Source organism: Bactrocera neohumeralis, chromosome 6, assembly GCF_024586455.1.
Source record: "Bactrocera neohumeralis isolate Rockhampton chromosome 6, APGP_CSIRO_Bneo_wtdbg2-racon-allhic-juicebox.fasta_v2, whole genome shotgun sequence".
NCBI classification, from domain to species: Eukaryota; Metazoa; Arthropoda; class Insecta; order Diptera; family Tephritidae; genus Bactrocera; species Bactrocera neohumeralis.
In genome coordinates, this window is record NC_065923.1 from 32,561,668 (window position 1) to 32,578,597 (window position 16,930).

The 16,930-nt window shown below is 33.2% G+C and overlaps 1 protein-coding gene across 2 annotated transcripts in view; it reads left to right on the top strand.

The window, feature by feature from the left end:
* The first annotated feature begins 363 nt into the window (after nt 1-363).
* Nucleotides 364-16,930, top strand: part of LOC126761708 (uncharacterized) — a 58,895-nt gene continuing 42,328 nt past the window's right edge. For both annotated transcript variants that reach the window (XM_050478076.1, XM_050478075.1), the window contains exons 1-7: nt 364-570; nt 4,007-4,313; nt 10,163-10,286; nt 10,384-10,469; nt 10,557-10,715; nt 13,302-13,379; nt 13,948-14,122. In XM_050478076.1, coding sequence (XP_050334033.1) covers nt 4,239-4,313; nt 10,163-10,286; nt 10,384-10,469; nt 10,557-10,715; nt 13,302-13,379; nt 13,948-14,122 — 697 coding nt within the window. In that variant the 5' untranslated portion in view covers nt 364-570; nt 4,007-4,238. The remainder of the gene's footprint in view (nt 571-4,006; nt 4,314-10,162; nt 10,287-10,383; nt 10,470-10,556; nt 10,716-13,301; nt 13,380-13,947; nt 14,123-16,930) is intronic.

The following is a 16,930-nucleotide window of genomic DNA, read 5'->3' on the forward strand; positions in this document are numbered from 1 at the left end:
TATGCACTTAAAATCCCAACAATATTTGTGGGGAAATCGCAACATCGCTAGATTAGAGTTTAAGGACTTACATTCATTGGTATATGTACAAGAGCCATTAGTACAAGTATATATGAAGATACTTAGACGCAACGGTATATATATATACACCTTCATGCAATTAATTAAGTGAAAGCTCCAAACAGCGATGGACGACAACTCACGAGCATCCCACGATCGGAGAGCTTTTACGCATTTGTTTACATTTGCTCGTTTCAGAACGAAAGATTTCATTCACAAAAATCCACGGCGACAATAACAACCCGGCTTGTATAAAACAACGCTGTTGCAAGTCACCGAAAGTTAGTCCTGTTGGGGATTTCGTGCAATTTAGATGTACCGCGTGATAGTCGGAAGCGCGCAGAATATTCGCTAGCATTGTCGTATAGTTTTTTTACGAATTTCTTTTTGTTCTCTTGCAAAGAGGTAGACGAAAGTAGCGGAACGGTTTTTGCTAGAGTGATTTATTCAAACGTTGCGACTATGACGTCTATTAGCCTTGTTACTCTTTTATGAAAAAGTGCCGTTGAAGTCTGTGTATGCGAGTGTTTTTTGCTTGTTTCTTCAGTGTTTTTGTTGAAAGTGACACGCGGCAACAGTTAACTGAAAACGCAGTGTCTGTGCCAGGCACTACATGTGAATGTGTTAAAACATAAGGCTACAAAAATTATATTGCCACATAAATTGTGGCAACAACAACAATAAAAATGTAAACTAACATTGCTTTAAATGCTGTTTGGGAGTGATATATGGCTAATGGTTCCAGCTGTGTAATTTTAGATCTTTATAATTTTTGTGTAAATAAACAAAGTTCGAAAAGTGCGGAAAAAATGTAGAAATATAAATTTTGTTTAAAATATTCAAGAAATTATTTAGTAACATACCAAAAATGTGATATTTTTACGTACCTCGCGAACCGTTTCCCTGCTGATTTTGTTGTAATTATTCTTTGTTAACAGAAACTGAGCTTAGTACGTCCTTTGCTTAATCCAAAAGTTCATAAGCGCGTATTTAGTGTTTGACAAGCTTGTTAGATTAAACAGCGTACACAAAGCGTAATTAGTTTAATAATTAATTAGTTTTCTCTCCCTCTGGCTTTAATTATTTTTTGTGTAAAACTGAAAGTATTAAATTTTCTCTTTTTATGCTTTCCCGAAATTTTGTACTAAAAAAGGATTTGTTCACCCAAAAAATATTTGTGGCTCATAAAATAAGTTGAGATAGGTATTCATCTCCAAATGATCAAAATGAGAAAAGCATATTTGTCAATTGGACACAAGAAAATGATTTCATTCGGTATGTGGAGGCAAAGATATTGACCGATTTCGACTGCTTTTTAAACAGAGCTCTCAAATATTAGAATATTTTGTTGAAATATCTTTCATAATGCCGGAGGTATTTATTGAAAAGTCAAGGAAGGTGGTAGTCTACAAGAAAAGCGTTCCATTGGTACGAGACATGTTTATGGATTTTGGATAGCCTGAATTGATTTCTATTAAGATTGGTAAATCGGTTCAGAAGCCGTGATATATTTTTTCTGTCACTGACATGGTCAAGATTTAGTTTTGATAGAAAATTAAACCAGGCAGTTTGTGAAAAATGTAGTTAAGCCTCTAGATGACGATATGAAATGAATTGTAATAAGGAATTGAAAAAATAAACAAGTAAAGAATAGCTAAGTTCAGATGTAACCGAAAATTGTATACTTTTGCTAGTTGGTAGGATCAAAGCCAGGTAATACCTTAAGGTACAAAATGGGTCTAGGGCAACAACAAACTCTCTTTACATATTTTATTAATGTAACTCACATACAGTATAATGTCGAGCGGAAGTTCGAAAAAGTTACTATTAGGTATAAAGGAATTATCCACTTCAACCAATTTTTGACAAACAGGCATGCTATTGTATAAAAATTATGTAATATTTATCACAGATTGACCGCTATTTTCGATAAAAAGATCGCAATTGGAATTTTGATGCACATATTCGGTATTTGGGGACTTGAATTGTTTTGATCCCATTTGGACACTTTTTATTCATAAGGTGGCCTACTTTAAGCACACTATTTGGGCAAAGTTTCATACCGATCAAATTATGGCATACCATGAAGCATACTGGAAAGTGAAAGAATCAAATGATATTTAAAATTGGCGTCGTTATCGATTTCGCTTATTTTCGAACTGCAAGATAGGAAATCAATTGTTCTGAGATAAAATATCACATCTTTTGAAATATTATACTCACAGTGGCGTAGAAATCATCTCATTTTTTTATAGTTCGATGGGTTATCTTCAAAAAATATGAATATTGTACCTAACGTGATTCAGGAGATTTGTGTACTCTTAGTGGCCGGGGCAATACCCATCTTTTTTTCAAAACTTTTAAACCACATGGGTCAGTTCTTTATCTTAATTTGGTGCTTACATAGTTATGGCACTTTATAAATTTTTGTTGAATGTTGTCTTGTGGGCGTTTTCGAACCTGTTCTAATTTTTTTTTTGCCAAGAAACACGTGTAATCTTCGTTAAGATATCTTAATTTTTCTTCAAGTTATAGCTAGACGGACGGATGTGTACTGCGTCGAATACTTTCAGAGCTGGAGTGTTTTCGTCCATTCGGACAACATGACCTAGCCAGCGTAGCCGCTGTCTTTTAATTCGCTGTACCATGTCAATGTCGTCATATATCTCGTACAGCTAATCGTTCCATCGAATGCGATATTCGCCGTGGCCAATGCGCCAAGGACTATAAATCCACTCATCAGTAACTTATAGAGTTTGGTTTTTGCTCGTCGAGAAAGGACTTTACTTTTCAATTGCCTACTCAGTCCGAAGTAGCACCCGTTGGCAAGAGATACAAAAACAACAGTTAGGTAAACAAAAATTTTATAGTCTGTAGCAAGATGTTGCAAGAATATAAAAACTTTAAAAACTGCACCGAAACTATAATACCCTTCACAGGTGCTTTTCTTGTAGCGTAAAAGGGTGTAACCGATTTTATACTCTCGCAACAAAGTTACTAAGGAGAGTAATATAGTTTTGTTCACATATCGGTTGTTTGTAAGTCCTTAAAAGAGTCAGTAGAGTCGAAATCCGGATGTCTGTCTGTCCGTCCGTCTGTCCGTCCGTCCGTCCGTGCAAGCTGTAACTTGAGTAAAAATTTATATCATGATGAAACTCAACGTATTCCTTCCATAAGAAGAAGTTCGAAGATGGGCATGAGCCACGACTGGCGGAATCCGATAGAAAGTTTGGTTTATTAAAGTGAAATCGTTTTGTAGAAGTGGGCGTGGCCCCGCCCCTACTAAGTTTTTGTACTATTTCGTACTATGCTATGCCACAGTGAGTCGAATCAGGCATTTCCATATACTAAAAATCGGATATTAACCACGCCCATCCCATACAAAGGCTATGCACTAAAACTGCGTTAACGGACTAACAAAAACGTCAGACACTTACGGTAGAAATTGCAAAAATTTTTTTGAAAAATAAATCTCAGGAACTAAGATGTTTCAAGAAATTCGGTATAAATATTTTCTTTACGCTATTTTGAATTCCATCTGAATAATATATATACCAATGACAATAAAACACAAAAATACGTGCTTTTCTTGTATCATGCGTATAAAATGTTCGGTGACACCCGTTTTTTATATTGATTTTGATCGATCAGTTTGTGTGAGCACTATACGCTATAGCAGCCCGACCTTAGCAATATATTCGGAAGTCGTAAGTCAGACTTGCCTTGGGTAAAAAGCTTTACAAAACTTCTTGAAATTATCCTGTCAAATAGAAAAGTTTATAAGAACTGTATTTTGATTAATCAGTTTGTGTGGCAGCTATATGCAACAGTGATGCGATATCAGAGGTTCCGCCATTTACCCACACGTTTTGTTTGACACATTTAACATTTTACAGCAGTTTATGATGTCACTAATTTTAAAAATTTGTTTTTATGTTAAATACAGACGAACGGACGAACATACGGCAATCAATACCTATCTGCCCTTAAAACGCCTACTGTGAGTAATATTCAGGCTTAATGTATTCCCTTAAAATGAGGACTTTCAAGTGACTGATCTGTTCACATTGATTGCATTCATTTGTGTGCCATAAAGACGCCGTCCACTTTCTGAAAAGTGGATTTAAAGTTGTGCGTATGCACAACAATAGGTAACGAACACGAGAAACCACACGAAGATGGCTATACTGCAGTCTTGTTGCTTTTGGAAGACGGTGCGTACCGGCAGCATGGCAAGCGCCGCATACACTTTGGTAAGTACTTAAGTACCTATTTAATACATATAAAGTATCTCTGGTCTCTGGCGTATTTACTTACATATACAAGTTGTACATACATATATGTATATGTAGAAGTATATGAATATTTGTGTGGCGACGAATATTATTATATCTTAGATATGTTAAGAATGACAAGCGAATCACATAACTTTCTTTTTGATGTCCATAACGAGAAGCAAATATTTTTATGGTTAGACATTTTGCGATTTTACGTAGTATTTCAAAGAATCTAAAGCTTATAGTAGTTGGTAATGTGCGAAGCGAGCCATTCTTATCAACACTACATTTTTTATACATACAAGTATTATTGCCAGTGTGTGTTTAAACATACATTTATATATACACATACATATCTGAGTTTAAGCTTCCCTAAAAGAAAAAATACCGTTATAAGAGGTTTTTATGCTGTCTTTTCGCTAGAAACTTTCAACAATCACTTGAGTGCTATTTAATTCTACATTAGAGGATCATTGTAAGATATGAATTCTGCCGAAAAAAAGCAACCCCAACAATGGTTGGCTTTGTGGTTTTCACTTCGGTTAAATTTACCAAGGAAACACTTCTTTCTTAGCATTTCAATATATGGTACATAGTACAATAAAACAAGTAAGGAAGAGCAAAGTTCAAGGATTTAACCGAATATTTTATATTCTTGCACCTTGCTAGGACTAAAGCCGGGGAAGTACCTTCAGGCACATAAGGCTTGTTAGTTATACGAGTATGGGCTCTAGGACGCGTTTTCACTCAATTTCATTTATTATAAGCACAAAGATGCACCGTTATAAGAAAAACACCATTTCTTAATTTTATTAAGATAACTCAAATATTGGCCGATATACAAGTATGCGGTAAAAAATCGACTATAGGTAGTGGGGTCCACATATTCGAGTCACAAGATGGCTCACCTTAAAAGCACTATTTGTGTATAGCTTTATCCTGTTATATTAAATATTTCCTGATTTGTAAACTAGAAAGTGAAAGATGCAAATGGAATTTAAAACTGTGTTTTAGTGGAAGTGGGCGTGGTTGTAGTCCAATTTTCGCATATGACATAGGAGTAAGAGAACAATGCCACGTACTACATTACAAAACCAAAATCGGTCGGCCGGGTCCCGAGATATGGGATTTCATAAACAAGTAAACGGTGCCGCGCCCTTCTCATACCATTTACTTATTGATTTATTGCGATTTTAGTAGTTTTTAATACCGTTATAAGGTGAATGAGCGGGGTTACCATTCGATTTCATCCATTTTTCCACTGCCATTATACGTTAAACTTATTAGAAGGCGGAATCATGCCTACCTTTTCAAAAACTTTTGCCCACAAGCGTCTCTTGCTGTTACGAGGCTCCATGCCAAATTTGAGTTTTATGTCTTAATTTAGTGCTTAGTTGTGGTACTTTATATTATATTCGTTAATAGCGATTTGTGGGCGTGGCAGTGGTCCGATTACGCCCATCTATGCATTCCAAATTTTTTTGTATGGAGAAACCCGCATACCAAGTTTCATCAAGATATCTCAATTTTGACTCAAGGCCAAACGAACGGACGAACAGACAGTCACACGAATTTCAACTTTTCTCGTCATCACGATCATTTAAACATACATAACTCTTTAGCTATCTCGCTTAGTTTTAGGTATTACGTACAACCATTATGCGAACAAAACTATAATACTCTATAGCAACTGGTTGCAAGAGTATAAAAATACATAAATAAATACGAGTTTTCCTATTCTTTCGTTGGTTATTGTTTTTAGGAGTCATTTAAAACACTATTATATTTTAAATTTTATCTGAGGGTATGTAATGGCACGTCTAATGTAAAAATAATGTCCACAAGGCATAAATTACTGACCTTCGATATTTCTCCTATTTCGATTGTGTGTCGAATATATCACGGAATTTGTCAGATATTTGTATGGTACCCTAGAAATATTGTATTTTTGATGCTAAAGATTCATGAAAAAAATCCCTGTCATGCTCAGAAAACCTTAAACTCAGTATTTATATGTACTCTTGAAACCTGGAAAATGCCACACAACCAATTCAAGTTACCAACCACCAAAAAACATAAACAGTTACAATACATATCACTATACACACAACATTGTTAATCGCCTGAATTTTATTCAGCTTTTAACCAAAGCAGTAATAAAGATCTCCTTGGAGATATTTTTTATGGAATAATAGATTTTATGTTAATCTAACTCCCTGAGGTAATCAGCAAATTTTACTACAGATGCTTTGATGTTGTTTACGAGTGAATTAACATACTCATACATACGTATATGTATATTAACTGGTGAGATTTTTGTGGCTACCCAATGCGTAATAATTTTGTAATAAAACCTCTTTCATTTTAGTATAAGGAATGCCGACGTGAACTGAGAACGCAGTCTCGAATAGATTTAGATGAAGTTTTTCGTCTCACAAATTCTTTAACAAATTAAAACTGATTTACTTCTATGAGCAAAAAATAATTATACTTTGTTCATAATTTTAATATTCTTGCGATGTTGCTTACCGTGGTTCAAAAACTGAGAATTACTGGTCCATAATTCCGGCCGCTTTCTACGAATAGCTTCGCGAACACAACGCATAGCACTCAAATAGTATTCCTTGTTGACAGTTTCGCCGGACGGAAGGAATTCGGGGTCACCACACCTCCATAATCCAAGAAAACTGTCAACATAAACTTGATTTTTTACCTCCTTTAACGTGATTTTTTCGTCTTCGGCTCACCATTGATCGTCTGTTTCCGGGTTGCTAACATAAATCCAAGAGTCATCGCCACTAATGATAATACATTTTATAACATTCTGGTAGTCGGAAAACATTGTTTCATAGACGTTAACGCGACGTTGTTTTTCTAAAAAATTAGTGAATTTGGAGCCAATCGTGATCTCACTTTTCTTAGGTCAAAATGATTGTACAAAATGGTTTTTACTAATTTTACCGATATTCCAACTATACTAGTAAGATCTCTGTTTATTAATCGTCGAATCTCAGGCATTAATTCCTTTATTTTATTGAAGTGTCGATCATCACAAGAAACAAAAATATTTCGACGAACGAGTTTTCGCGCGAAATTAGAATTAAAAAATCGTTGTTGGCGCTAATAACATGAAATAACAATCACATCCAAGTTCTATATATAGTAAATATATACTTTGTAGCCCTAACAACAAAAGTAAGAAAATTGCCTCTTATATCATATATACATATGTTTCAAAGATATAAGGTGACTTACTAATAAACAGACTAAAATTTTTGTTCTGATAACCAAATAATATTCAGGTTTCCAATATTCAGTGATCGTGGAACTCAAACTCCTTACAAATACTGGCATTTTTCCGGCAATTATTCCAGAATATTTTGGCTCAATGAGTCCCAGACATAGAAATAGAGGTAAAAATTCAAGATGGTCTAAATTCGTGCTACTTGTGTCAAATATTAGAATCGAACAAGCGCTTTGAAGACTTGGCCAACACAAATCTAGTTAGATTTAGTTTAGTTTTAGTCTCTAAAATTCATCGACTGTTATTAGATATCATTTTAGTTCGTCATGTGGCTTAACTAGCTAAGGCGTTAAATTAACCATTTCCTTGTTACGTCTTCTTCTTCTTTCACCACTAACATCTATCAGGCTTCAAGTGTGCTCCCAATCAGCATTTTCATGCGTATTTAGCTGCATATACTTGAACATAGACGTAGGAGTCCTTAGGACAACCAGAAAAGCCCATTTAATGTTCTTAGAAAATCAATGCTGAGCATGTGAAAAGCTCTTAAAATACACTCCTTACACCGTGTAAGCCAATACAGAATGTTGTTAGGGTCATAGGTAATGCAATCAACAAAACAATAAGCAACTTTTTGTCAGTATAATTATCAGATGTTCATAAATAATTCCATATTCAGAGATTTAAGACAAAAAATTTAGTTTAGACTAAAAAAAGTTAAACTCTATTCTCCGGAAGTGAAGGATGGACATTTTCTTTGGTATCTCAGTAATTAAAGATAAGATATTCTTCATTTAATACCTAAAAAGGAAGAGTTTGGTTCAGCTTATACTTGTAAGATAGAAATTCAGATTTATATTAAAGACGATTAAGTTCTAAAAAGCCAGATTTCTGTATTTAGAGTAAAAATTATGTGTGTTTTCTGTGGGAAGAAAAATGTGTAAGTAATATTTTGATGATAGTACTGGCGAAGAAAACTTTAATATTAAATATTTTTTATTATTCATAGCATGAACTGGACTAAATCCCCTATGTGACGCATGTTAATCATATTTACAGAACCGACTGCTTATGAAACGTTCTGTTACGAATAATATTGACCATCCTGTTGCAAAAGATTGAAGTAAAATTGCAATGCTTTCAGCGACAAACGCAAAACCATTATAATCGCCTCAAAAAATGTGAAATTACAAAATCATTGTACACATCTGTCAGTTTCACTCCATCCTTCGGAATAGCTTCTCTCTGGTGAGTATTTTGCTTTTAGGCCTTCTACAAAAATAGGCTGTCAACACGTCCATTTTTATATCACTTTCTTTATTTATGTTTTTTTTGTCTACGCCAGACTAGCAACGTGCAGTTGTGCATAATTTGGCACTCATACGCAGTGTACAACAGTTGCATGCATTCACGTATATTGATTTAAAATAAACGAGAAAGTATATATGTTGGTATTCAAGTACTAAATTTTTGGCGTATAAAGAAGCTCAAAAATACATGTTTCGTGGAAGTTGCCTAGCGTGGCATGGATGCCTAAAATTGGAAAACAAGAACATGATGTGTAATAATAGGGCAATATTACGATTCTTGCGGCGGTATTTGTCATGACATGTAAAGAATAACAACAACAAAACAAAAAAAGAGTGAATTGCATGTAAAATTGTGGAACTTCCTGAATAATAGCAAACATGTCTCGCTAAAATTAGCTCCAACGAAACAGCTCTTGGAAAGTCAGCTGAACTCAATGACAAGTAACTGAATTGCTTAGTTTCGCTACCAAAATGTCTACGTGTGCATAATTTTAAATACAAAATGATTATTGATTTGTATACTGGAAAGTGAAAGTTTCAAGTGGTGTTTGAAATTGTGTTATATGCGATGTAGGCGTGGCTGTAGTCCATTTTATCCCTTGTTTTTGGGGTATATGCATTAAACCTGTTAAAGGTTACTTATCCAACATTTTTTGGCCACAGGGCTCCTTACTATTGCGATCAACTATACCAAATTACACTTTCATATCTTAATTTATTGCTTAATTACGTTACTTTTTATGTTTTCGGTTAATGACGATTTGTGGGCGGACTTTTGTGGACTTTTTTTGTACCAAGGAACCCACATACCAAGTTTCATCGAGATCAATTTTTACTCAAGTTACATCTTTTATGGATGGACGGATGGGCGAACAGACAGACGGTCAAACGAATTTCAACTTTTTCCATCATCCTGATCATTTTTTTTTATATATATGTATATAACCCTATAACTATCTCGATTAGTTGTTGGTGATACGTACAACCGTCGTCATTGATTCTCTTTCAATTAGGGGCATTTAGGTTTTGGCTTCTATTCATTAGTAGTTGAAGTCATGCTTATACGAGTACACATAATGTCCTACAGATTGCTATCTAAACATATGTCATACTTAATGTATAGTTACTGTACACGCTACAGTAATTTTATTGATTATTTTATTACAACACAGAAGTCCAAATCACCTCTCATTTATAAGTAACAGTTGCTCTGAAATACTTCTTATTAATCATGTCGGTGCCAGGATATTAATTAATATTTTATAATACAGGTGTACTTTGGTTTCTCCACCGTTGTTATGCTCATTACCGTTTACGATGAACAGGAGTTTCTGGCTGGTAGCAGCGAGCAGCCATTAGGGGAAAGCATCTTGGCTAAGGGAGAGATAACTCCGGGTGAGTGTGTGTTTAGAATTAGTTAAACAGTTTAGCAATATCAAAATTTAAATATTTTTATTTTTATTATATTGGAAATATGCTTTTGTTCTTTCAGCTATTGTTGTATTTAATATTCTCTTTCTGATTTGCTCGCTCTTCATCGTCATGTCGTCGCTCTTAATGTTCGTGGGGCTAAAGCAGGTAAATGTGAACTGAGTGTGACTTAAATTTTTAACAGCCACTAACAAAAACACACGAATGTATGAAACATATTTTTTCTTTGCATAGAATCGTCGTCAACTGCTGTTACCCTGGATTATTTTCATGCTTTGCGATGTGCTCATTGAAATTCTTCACTTAATCTATTTGTCATTTACGCAAATCGTGAACTTCGATCCAGTAGTCGGCTTTATATTCACCATCGACTTTTTTATAATGTGTCTAAATGTGAGTATTTAAAGAATTGAATATTATTTAATATATATTTATGAATTTTATATGTTGCCACATATTTTTGATACTTCGAGCGAGAATTTTCAAAGGCTTTTGAATAGTTTTTAAATTAATTTCTACTTTATTATTTGGATTCGTTGTTTGGTTTAGATCAGTATTAAGTTTTTTTTTTGAAAGTGTTCTTGCCTACTAACATCTATCATAAAAATACTCAAATTTATTAACATCGTGGGGGGTCATAAGCGTTAGCATTATTTTAATTTATGCAAAATCCTCTTTCGTCGAAAATTAAAAGCGGAAATATTTCGCTGTGATTATTTTTATGATCCTAGCATCATAAGGAGGAAAACCTGAAACGGCTTTTTCCCAAAAGTTCCCGAGATTAGACTGTTCGACTAACTACGCGTTAATCTAACCGTAAAGAAGATCACTGCCACCCTCATTCAGCGGCTTCTTCCTACCCACATCCTCTTACGGATGGAAAAGGCCACCAATACTTCGTTCGATAAAATTGCAGAATGAAAAATATAACCAATGAACATTTTAAAATTAATTTAAAGGAAATACTACTTTTTTGGCGCACATGTTAGTTCTATCCGATATTTGAGGAATCACTTCTTTATATAAGAAATTCATTTGTGTTACTTCTAGATCAGTTTGTAATTTCAGATAAGCTTCGAAGAAGAAATTAAGATAGAATATACTTTTTGCTGTGCCAGACTCGAGTAATTTCAACATAACATAATTCACAAATTTTGTATAAATATTCATAGCTGCCGATTATGAATCTTTGAGAGACAAAACTAAAATAAAGCACCTACTATGCCTGCTATTCTCAATTACATAACTCCAAAATATGAATAATAAGTGGGATAATTTTGCGGCAGATTTCATATTTAGCAATATAAAACTTCATATAAAAACAACCTGCCTGAGGAATTGAAAAATCTTGCTGTTGACAACCTTTACCAACTTTTAGCATAGCTTAGGTTAGAATATGTTACTCTGGTAGGCTTGTAAGCCGCACATATAGTAGATTAGTTTTGGTCCTTAGCGATGGCAGATAGAGTGCCGTTACGTTAGCGCCCCAAATATTTTAAACATTGTCCATCGACCGAGGACAAATGCATAAGAGATGTTCCATTGCTTATTTGTGCATTGCTCTTGGCATTTTGTGTAGACATCTTCATCTGACAGCCGCATTCTGAAGGCATGGTGTAGTGTAAAATAGTGTGTGTTACAACACAAAATGTAATTTGTTGTTGTCATTACACGACAAAATGAAAACGAATAAATCATCTGGTATATATCTACATGTAAGTAAGAATATTAGTAAAATTGCTTATTAACTTACATAAGTAAATAATCAACTATAATTATAATGTCTCTGGTAGATAAGCAAAATTGATGTATACAATTTCAATTATATTTTTATTATTTTATGGGTTAACATTTTTACTACAAATTTTATTCGTTTAAATAATATATAATAATTATTGGTTAGTTGAATTTTGCAATTTTTTATTTGCACAATAAATGGAGGCAGTGAAATTTTGAAGCTAATCTATCATTACAAAAGCAACTGAATATCCAATAAAACAAACAAAATTAATAAAGAACTGCTTATTTTGGATTTTAGTTTGCAATAATTTTTCAATTTAATATTTTAGACAGTATATAATTTCATGTTTTTGGTGACGGGGATTGGTTTCTGACCCCATTTTTTCTAAAATAATACACCAAATTTGCTGAAAGCTCATTCACATCAGTTATTGCCTCAAAGAGTAGTCTACAATTTTAATTTTTTGTCGATTCGAACTAACAGTTAGAGTATTAATATTGAAAAGCAAATGAAAATCAAAATGTCACAAATTATTTCCTTATTACGCTCACCATTAACGACAACGTAACTTTTGTCTTCAGTTTGAGAAAAGTATAGACCAATAAAGCTTCCGAGATCTAATATATACAATATACATTTTGGGATGCAAGAGTGCCTGGAGAATATCTTAAAGACTATTCGTTTAACAAATATTTCAATTCTGCTCACTTCCGGACCCGCCAAGCCAGAAAAGTATACAATATAGTACATACCATATCTCTTTTGTTAATTTTCTTCCTTTTAAATTTGTTCCACAAATTTTTAAATGCAGAACTTTGCATAAATATATATACTATACATACATACACTGCACGTGACAGTCACGAATGTGCTCTGAGATTTACCATAGCTTTGGCAACAGAAAACAAACACACATTTAATATGTGTTCACGCATTACTTTTGTTAATGCTTAGTGCTTGCTTGCTTCGTTTGGCCTCTTGAACTACCAGCTGTTCGGCATCGGCTGACTGCTTTCCTTAGGATAATATTAAATACATTTCTTAAACACCCACATATAGATTATATTGTATATAGTAAATCTATGTCGCCAGCAGCATTGCACTCATGAGCACACAAATACATAAATCATAAGTATAAGTAAACTGTCTGCTGTCATTACTTTACTATATCTTCTTGCCTTTTCTTTTCCATTTTAACCTTATTCATATTGTTTCTTCTTTATTTTATCGCCACTTAGTCTTACTGTCTGCTGTGCGTGATATCGCAATATCAAAATTACCTGCAAGGACTGGGTTGCGGGAATCAACAGATACGGGTAAGTATTAGCAATTTTCCGCTGGTCATATTTCCAACTCAATAAAAACGAACGTAAAATGTTTGTATATATTATATTAGTGTTCATACACATATATATTACATACATGCCTATAAGCATATATATACCATACCACCAAAATAATTAAAAGTCATTAAACTAAAGATATGAAGTTTAGTTCAAAGGTCTAGATCAATTTAATCTATATTCAGCGCTAAACCAAATTAAGAACATAAAAGTTGGAAATTCAGAAATTCATAAATATATGTAGCATATAAGTAGTAACGTGCGTCATTGTGATTTCAGTGAAATCATTTAAAAGCTAATTCATTAGGGTTATAAATTATAAAAATGGAATGGTACTAATTAAATGCAATTAAGACACTTGTGGGAGAGATAATTTGTGATATATAGGACGTGTAGACGAAGTAGCAAATACGAGAATACGAAGGCGTGTAAAAGAAAATATAAAATTAAATTTTTTATATTTACTGATTTCACTGCTATGCGTTGCCCACAAACAAAAGCATTTAAAGTAAAGTTAAATTATTTTCCTTTCTTTTCACAGACCGAAGTGGTGATACAATCAGCTGATGGTGGAGCTGGCTCAAGTCAGAATTACCTGTGTGCAACGAAAATACAAAAATCTATCGCTAGTCCTTACATAACAACAAATCCACACACGCATATTTCGACGATACACGAGGAGATGGACCAAAATCATAAAATTTCTACGGATTCAGGTAATAAAGCGTTTTTTCCTTAAACTTAATCAAGTTATATACATATGCACTTATATGTAGACATCGAAGTGATCGGGAAGATGTTGAGAATTGGGTTGTTTGAGGTTTAATGTTTTTGATATATACAAATTTATATTATATATGAGCTGTAAGTATCACCGATTTAAGAGTTTAAAACCATTAATTTCCCAAATATGTTTTGCGGCTGTCATTTATCGTATTAAAATTAAGCAATTCGTCCGCTTCTCACATAATTGATTTACGCTGATAAAAGGTCTCGTTAATCACATCATAGCGAAGGTCGAAACGCTTAAGCGCTAAAGCAACAACAAATAGTATAATATAATCGTATAATCGAAATTATATATAAATTTACGTATAAACGTCCGTCAACAAAAGTTGGCCGCATCCCTTGCCGCAAACTATTTGCCACTTTTGCAGTGATTTGCTTTGTTGTTTGGGAAAAAGTTGTGTGCGAAAGAGGCACGTACCAAATCGCCCGCAGAAATCCAGAGTGTGGGCATGACAGATTGCCAGTATCCTTCCGAAGTATTAACAAGGCAATTTTCAAATATGTTGTTGCCTTTGGGCTTGTAAATATGTATTAGTATTTATTTTGCGAAAATTTAATGGCTAAAGTTTAAGTTGTTGTTTTTTTACAGCCAACGTTAAAAATTTATATAAAAGCAAGTGAGGGGAAAACCTGCAAATCGTGCTGAATATGCGAACTACAAATGCGAGTTTATTTTATGAAAGTATATTAGTATATATATTGATATTAATACTGCAATAACAAAATAGACCTATTAATGAGCGCAGTGCCTCACTTCAATATGACGATATCTGTTCAATAGTTAGATTAAGTCAGTCCATAATCTTATAAAATTTTATTTTTTCAAAAATCATTGACTGCTTTGTTTGTCATTGGTTATATTTTGGCAAAACTAAAATATACATACAAATTAGGTTAGGTCATTCCAAGTTTTAACTTAATTAAAAACCCTTAAAAATCGCTGACTTGTTGCTTGCATTTTGGTATTGTGCTTATTGTGAATTCGGTGAACCATAAAGAAGAAGTTGATACCTAAAACTCCTCAAAGCAAAGAAAAAACGAAGAAATTATAAAATCCCTCAAAATTCTCGAATCAGCACTGATTATATCGCTAGTAGGTATTAATAATTTAACAAACATTTAATAAAAGCTTTAGTACTGCGATCTTTATGAACTTTCTGTTTTATTAACTACAACCTACAATAAAATTAATCTTCAGACTATTTCACTGGTTTCGAAACACAGTGACATTGGTCACTGAGAATACAACTTTTTTTGCCGTATATGAGTTTAATTAAGGTTAATTCACTTAGTGTAATTTTAATCCTCATCACAATAATGTTCTATGTTTTCCTTCATCTAAGCTCTTTTTAAGTGAAAACATAATAATATGTGTCATTTAACGTCATCATTTCTCACGCTCAAATTACGTCACGATGCATAAATATATATAAATACTTCTTTGTGTATGTAATTTTAAAAAGGCTCAAGGCATTTTATAGTAGAAATTTTAATTGTGGATTATCGCCATTTGTTTGAAAATTATATTCAATATTTTAATTTAAATTATGAAACGATACATATCAAATTAAATAGTTTTAGTTAAGAAGATTTGCAATTGAGTTTTGTTGCTTAGGGTCTCCGCTTATTTCATAAAATTATATTCAATGGAAAATGTAAACATATTTGATTTTGCATTTTATTAGACCCCAAACAAATTTGATAAAAAAGATGTATGCAAGATATGTTTCTGAGGTTTCTAACCACCAGTTAAACAAAAATAATTCGAGCAAACTGTTCAACTAAACGCAATATCATAATGGCTGTAATATAAAAGGCTTTTAAAAATCTTTAACATTAATTTGTTTGAAGTTACAAGAAAGTTTTCTGTATCTGACAATAAGGATTTTCTTATAATTCCGTCGTTAACTTGGAGGCGGTATAAAATTGGTGGCAAGTCCAATTGTACCTTTTTATTCTTCTAAGAGATTCTTAAAATACATGAAAATGCATTTTTGTCAGTTCTGGTCAACTATGGGCAGATGGTACTTCGAGATGTCATAAAAAGCTTCCTTATATTATTATGTTTTAACATGTGTATTGAAATAATAATATTAATTGGAAATTATTGAGTTCTATTAATCGCTATAATTATACACAAAGTTCGCTTGGTCTATGCTGATCATCCCTTAGCGCTCTTCACTTCCCAACAATATCTGCGTAAAGTGGAAAACAACTGCTGTTAGTTATAATCAAGCGTGTAAATTATTACATATTCTTAGCCATCGACTGTAGAATTTCTGAGTTAATTCCAATAAACTCTCTTGAAACCAAATGAATCACTCACATAAAATTAAAATTAATTTACGACCAAGCGTTATATACTTACTCCACGTGTGGAGAAGTTGAGGAAAAAGCAAAAGCAAACGCTCTTAATGCAAACTGAAAATTTCGCAGCTGACATATTTTTGGAATGGAATAACTCCGTAATAATTTCTTCGTAATCACTTAATAGATGTAATTCCTTTATTAAATAAATTACTTTGCTGTCCATGTGTACATGTTAGATATGTGTAATATTCTAATTCTGTTTGACTATGTCTTTACTCCAAATAATTATGAGAACAAAAACAAGAAAAAACGTTAACTTCGGCTGCACCGAAGCTAATATACCCTTCACAGATTACATTGGTGCCTTAGAAAATAATTTGTACCAAATTTCGTAAATATATCTTGTCAAATGCAAAAGTTTTCCA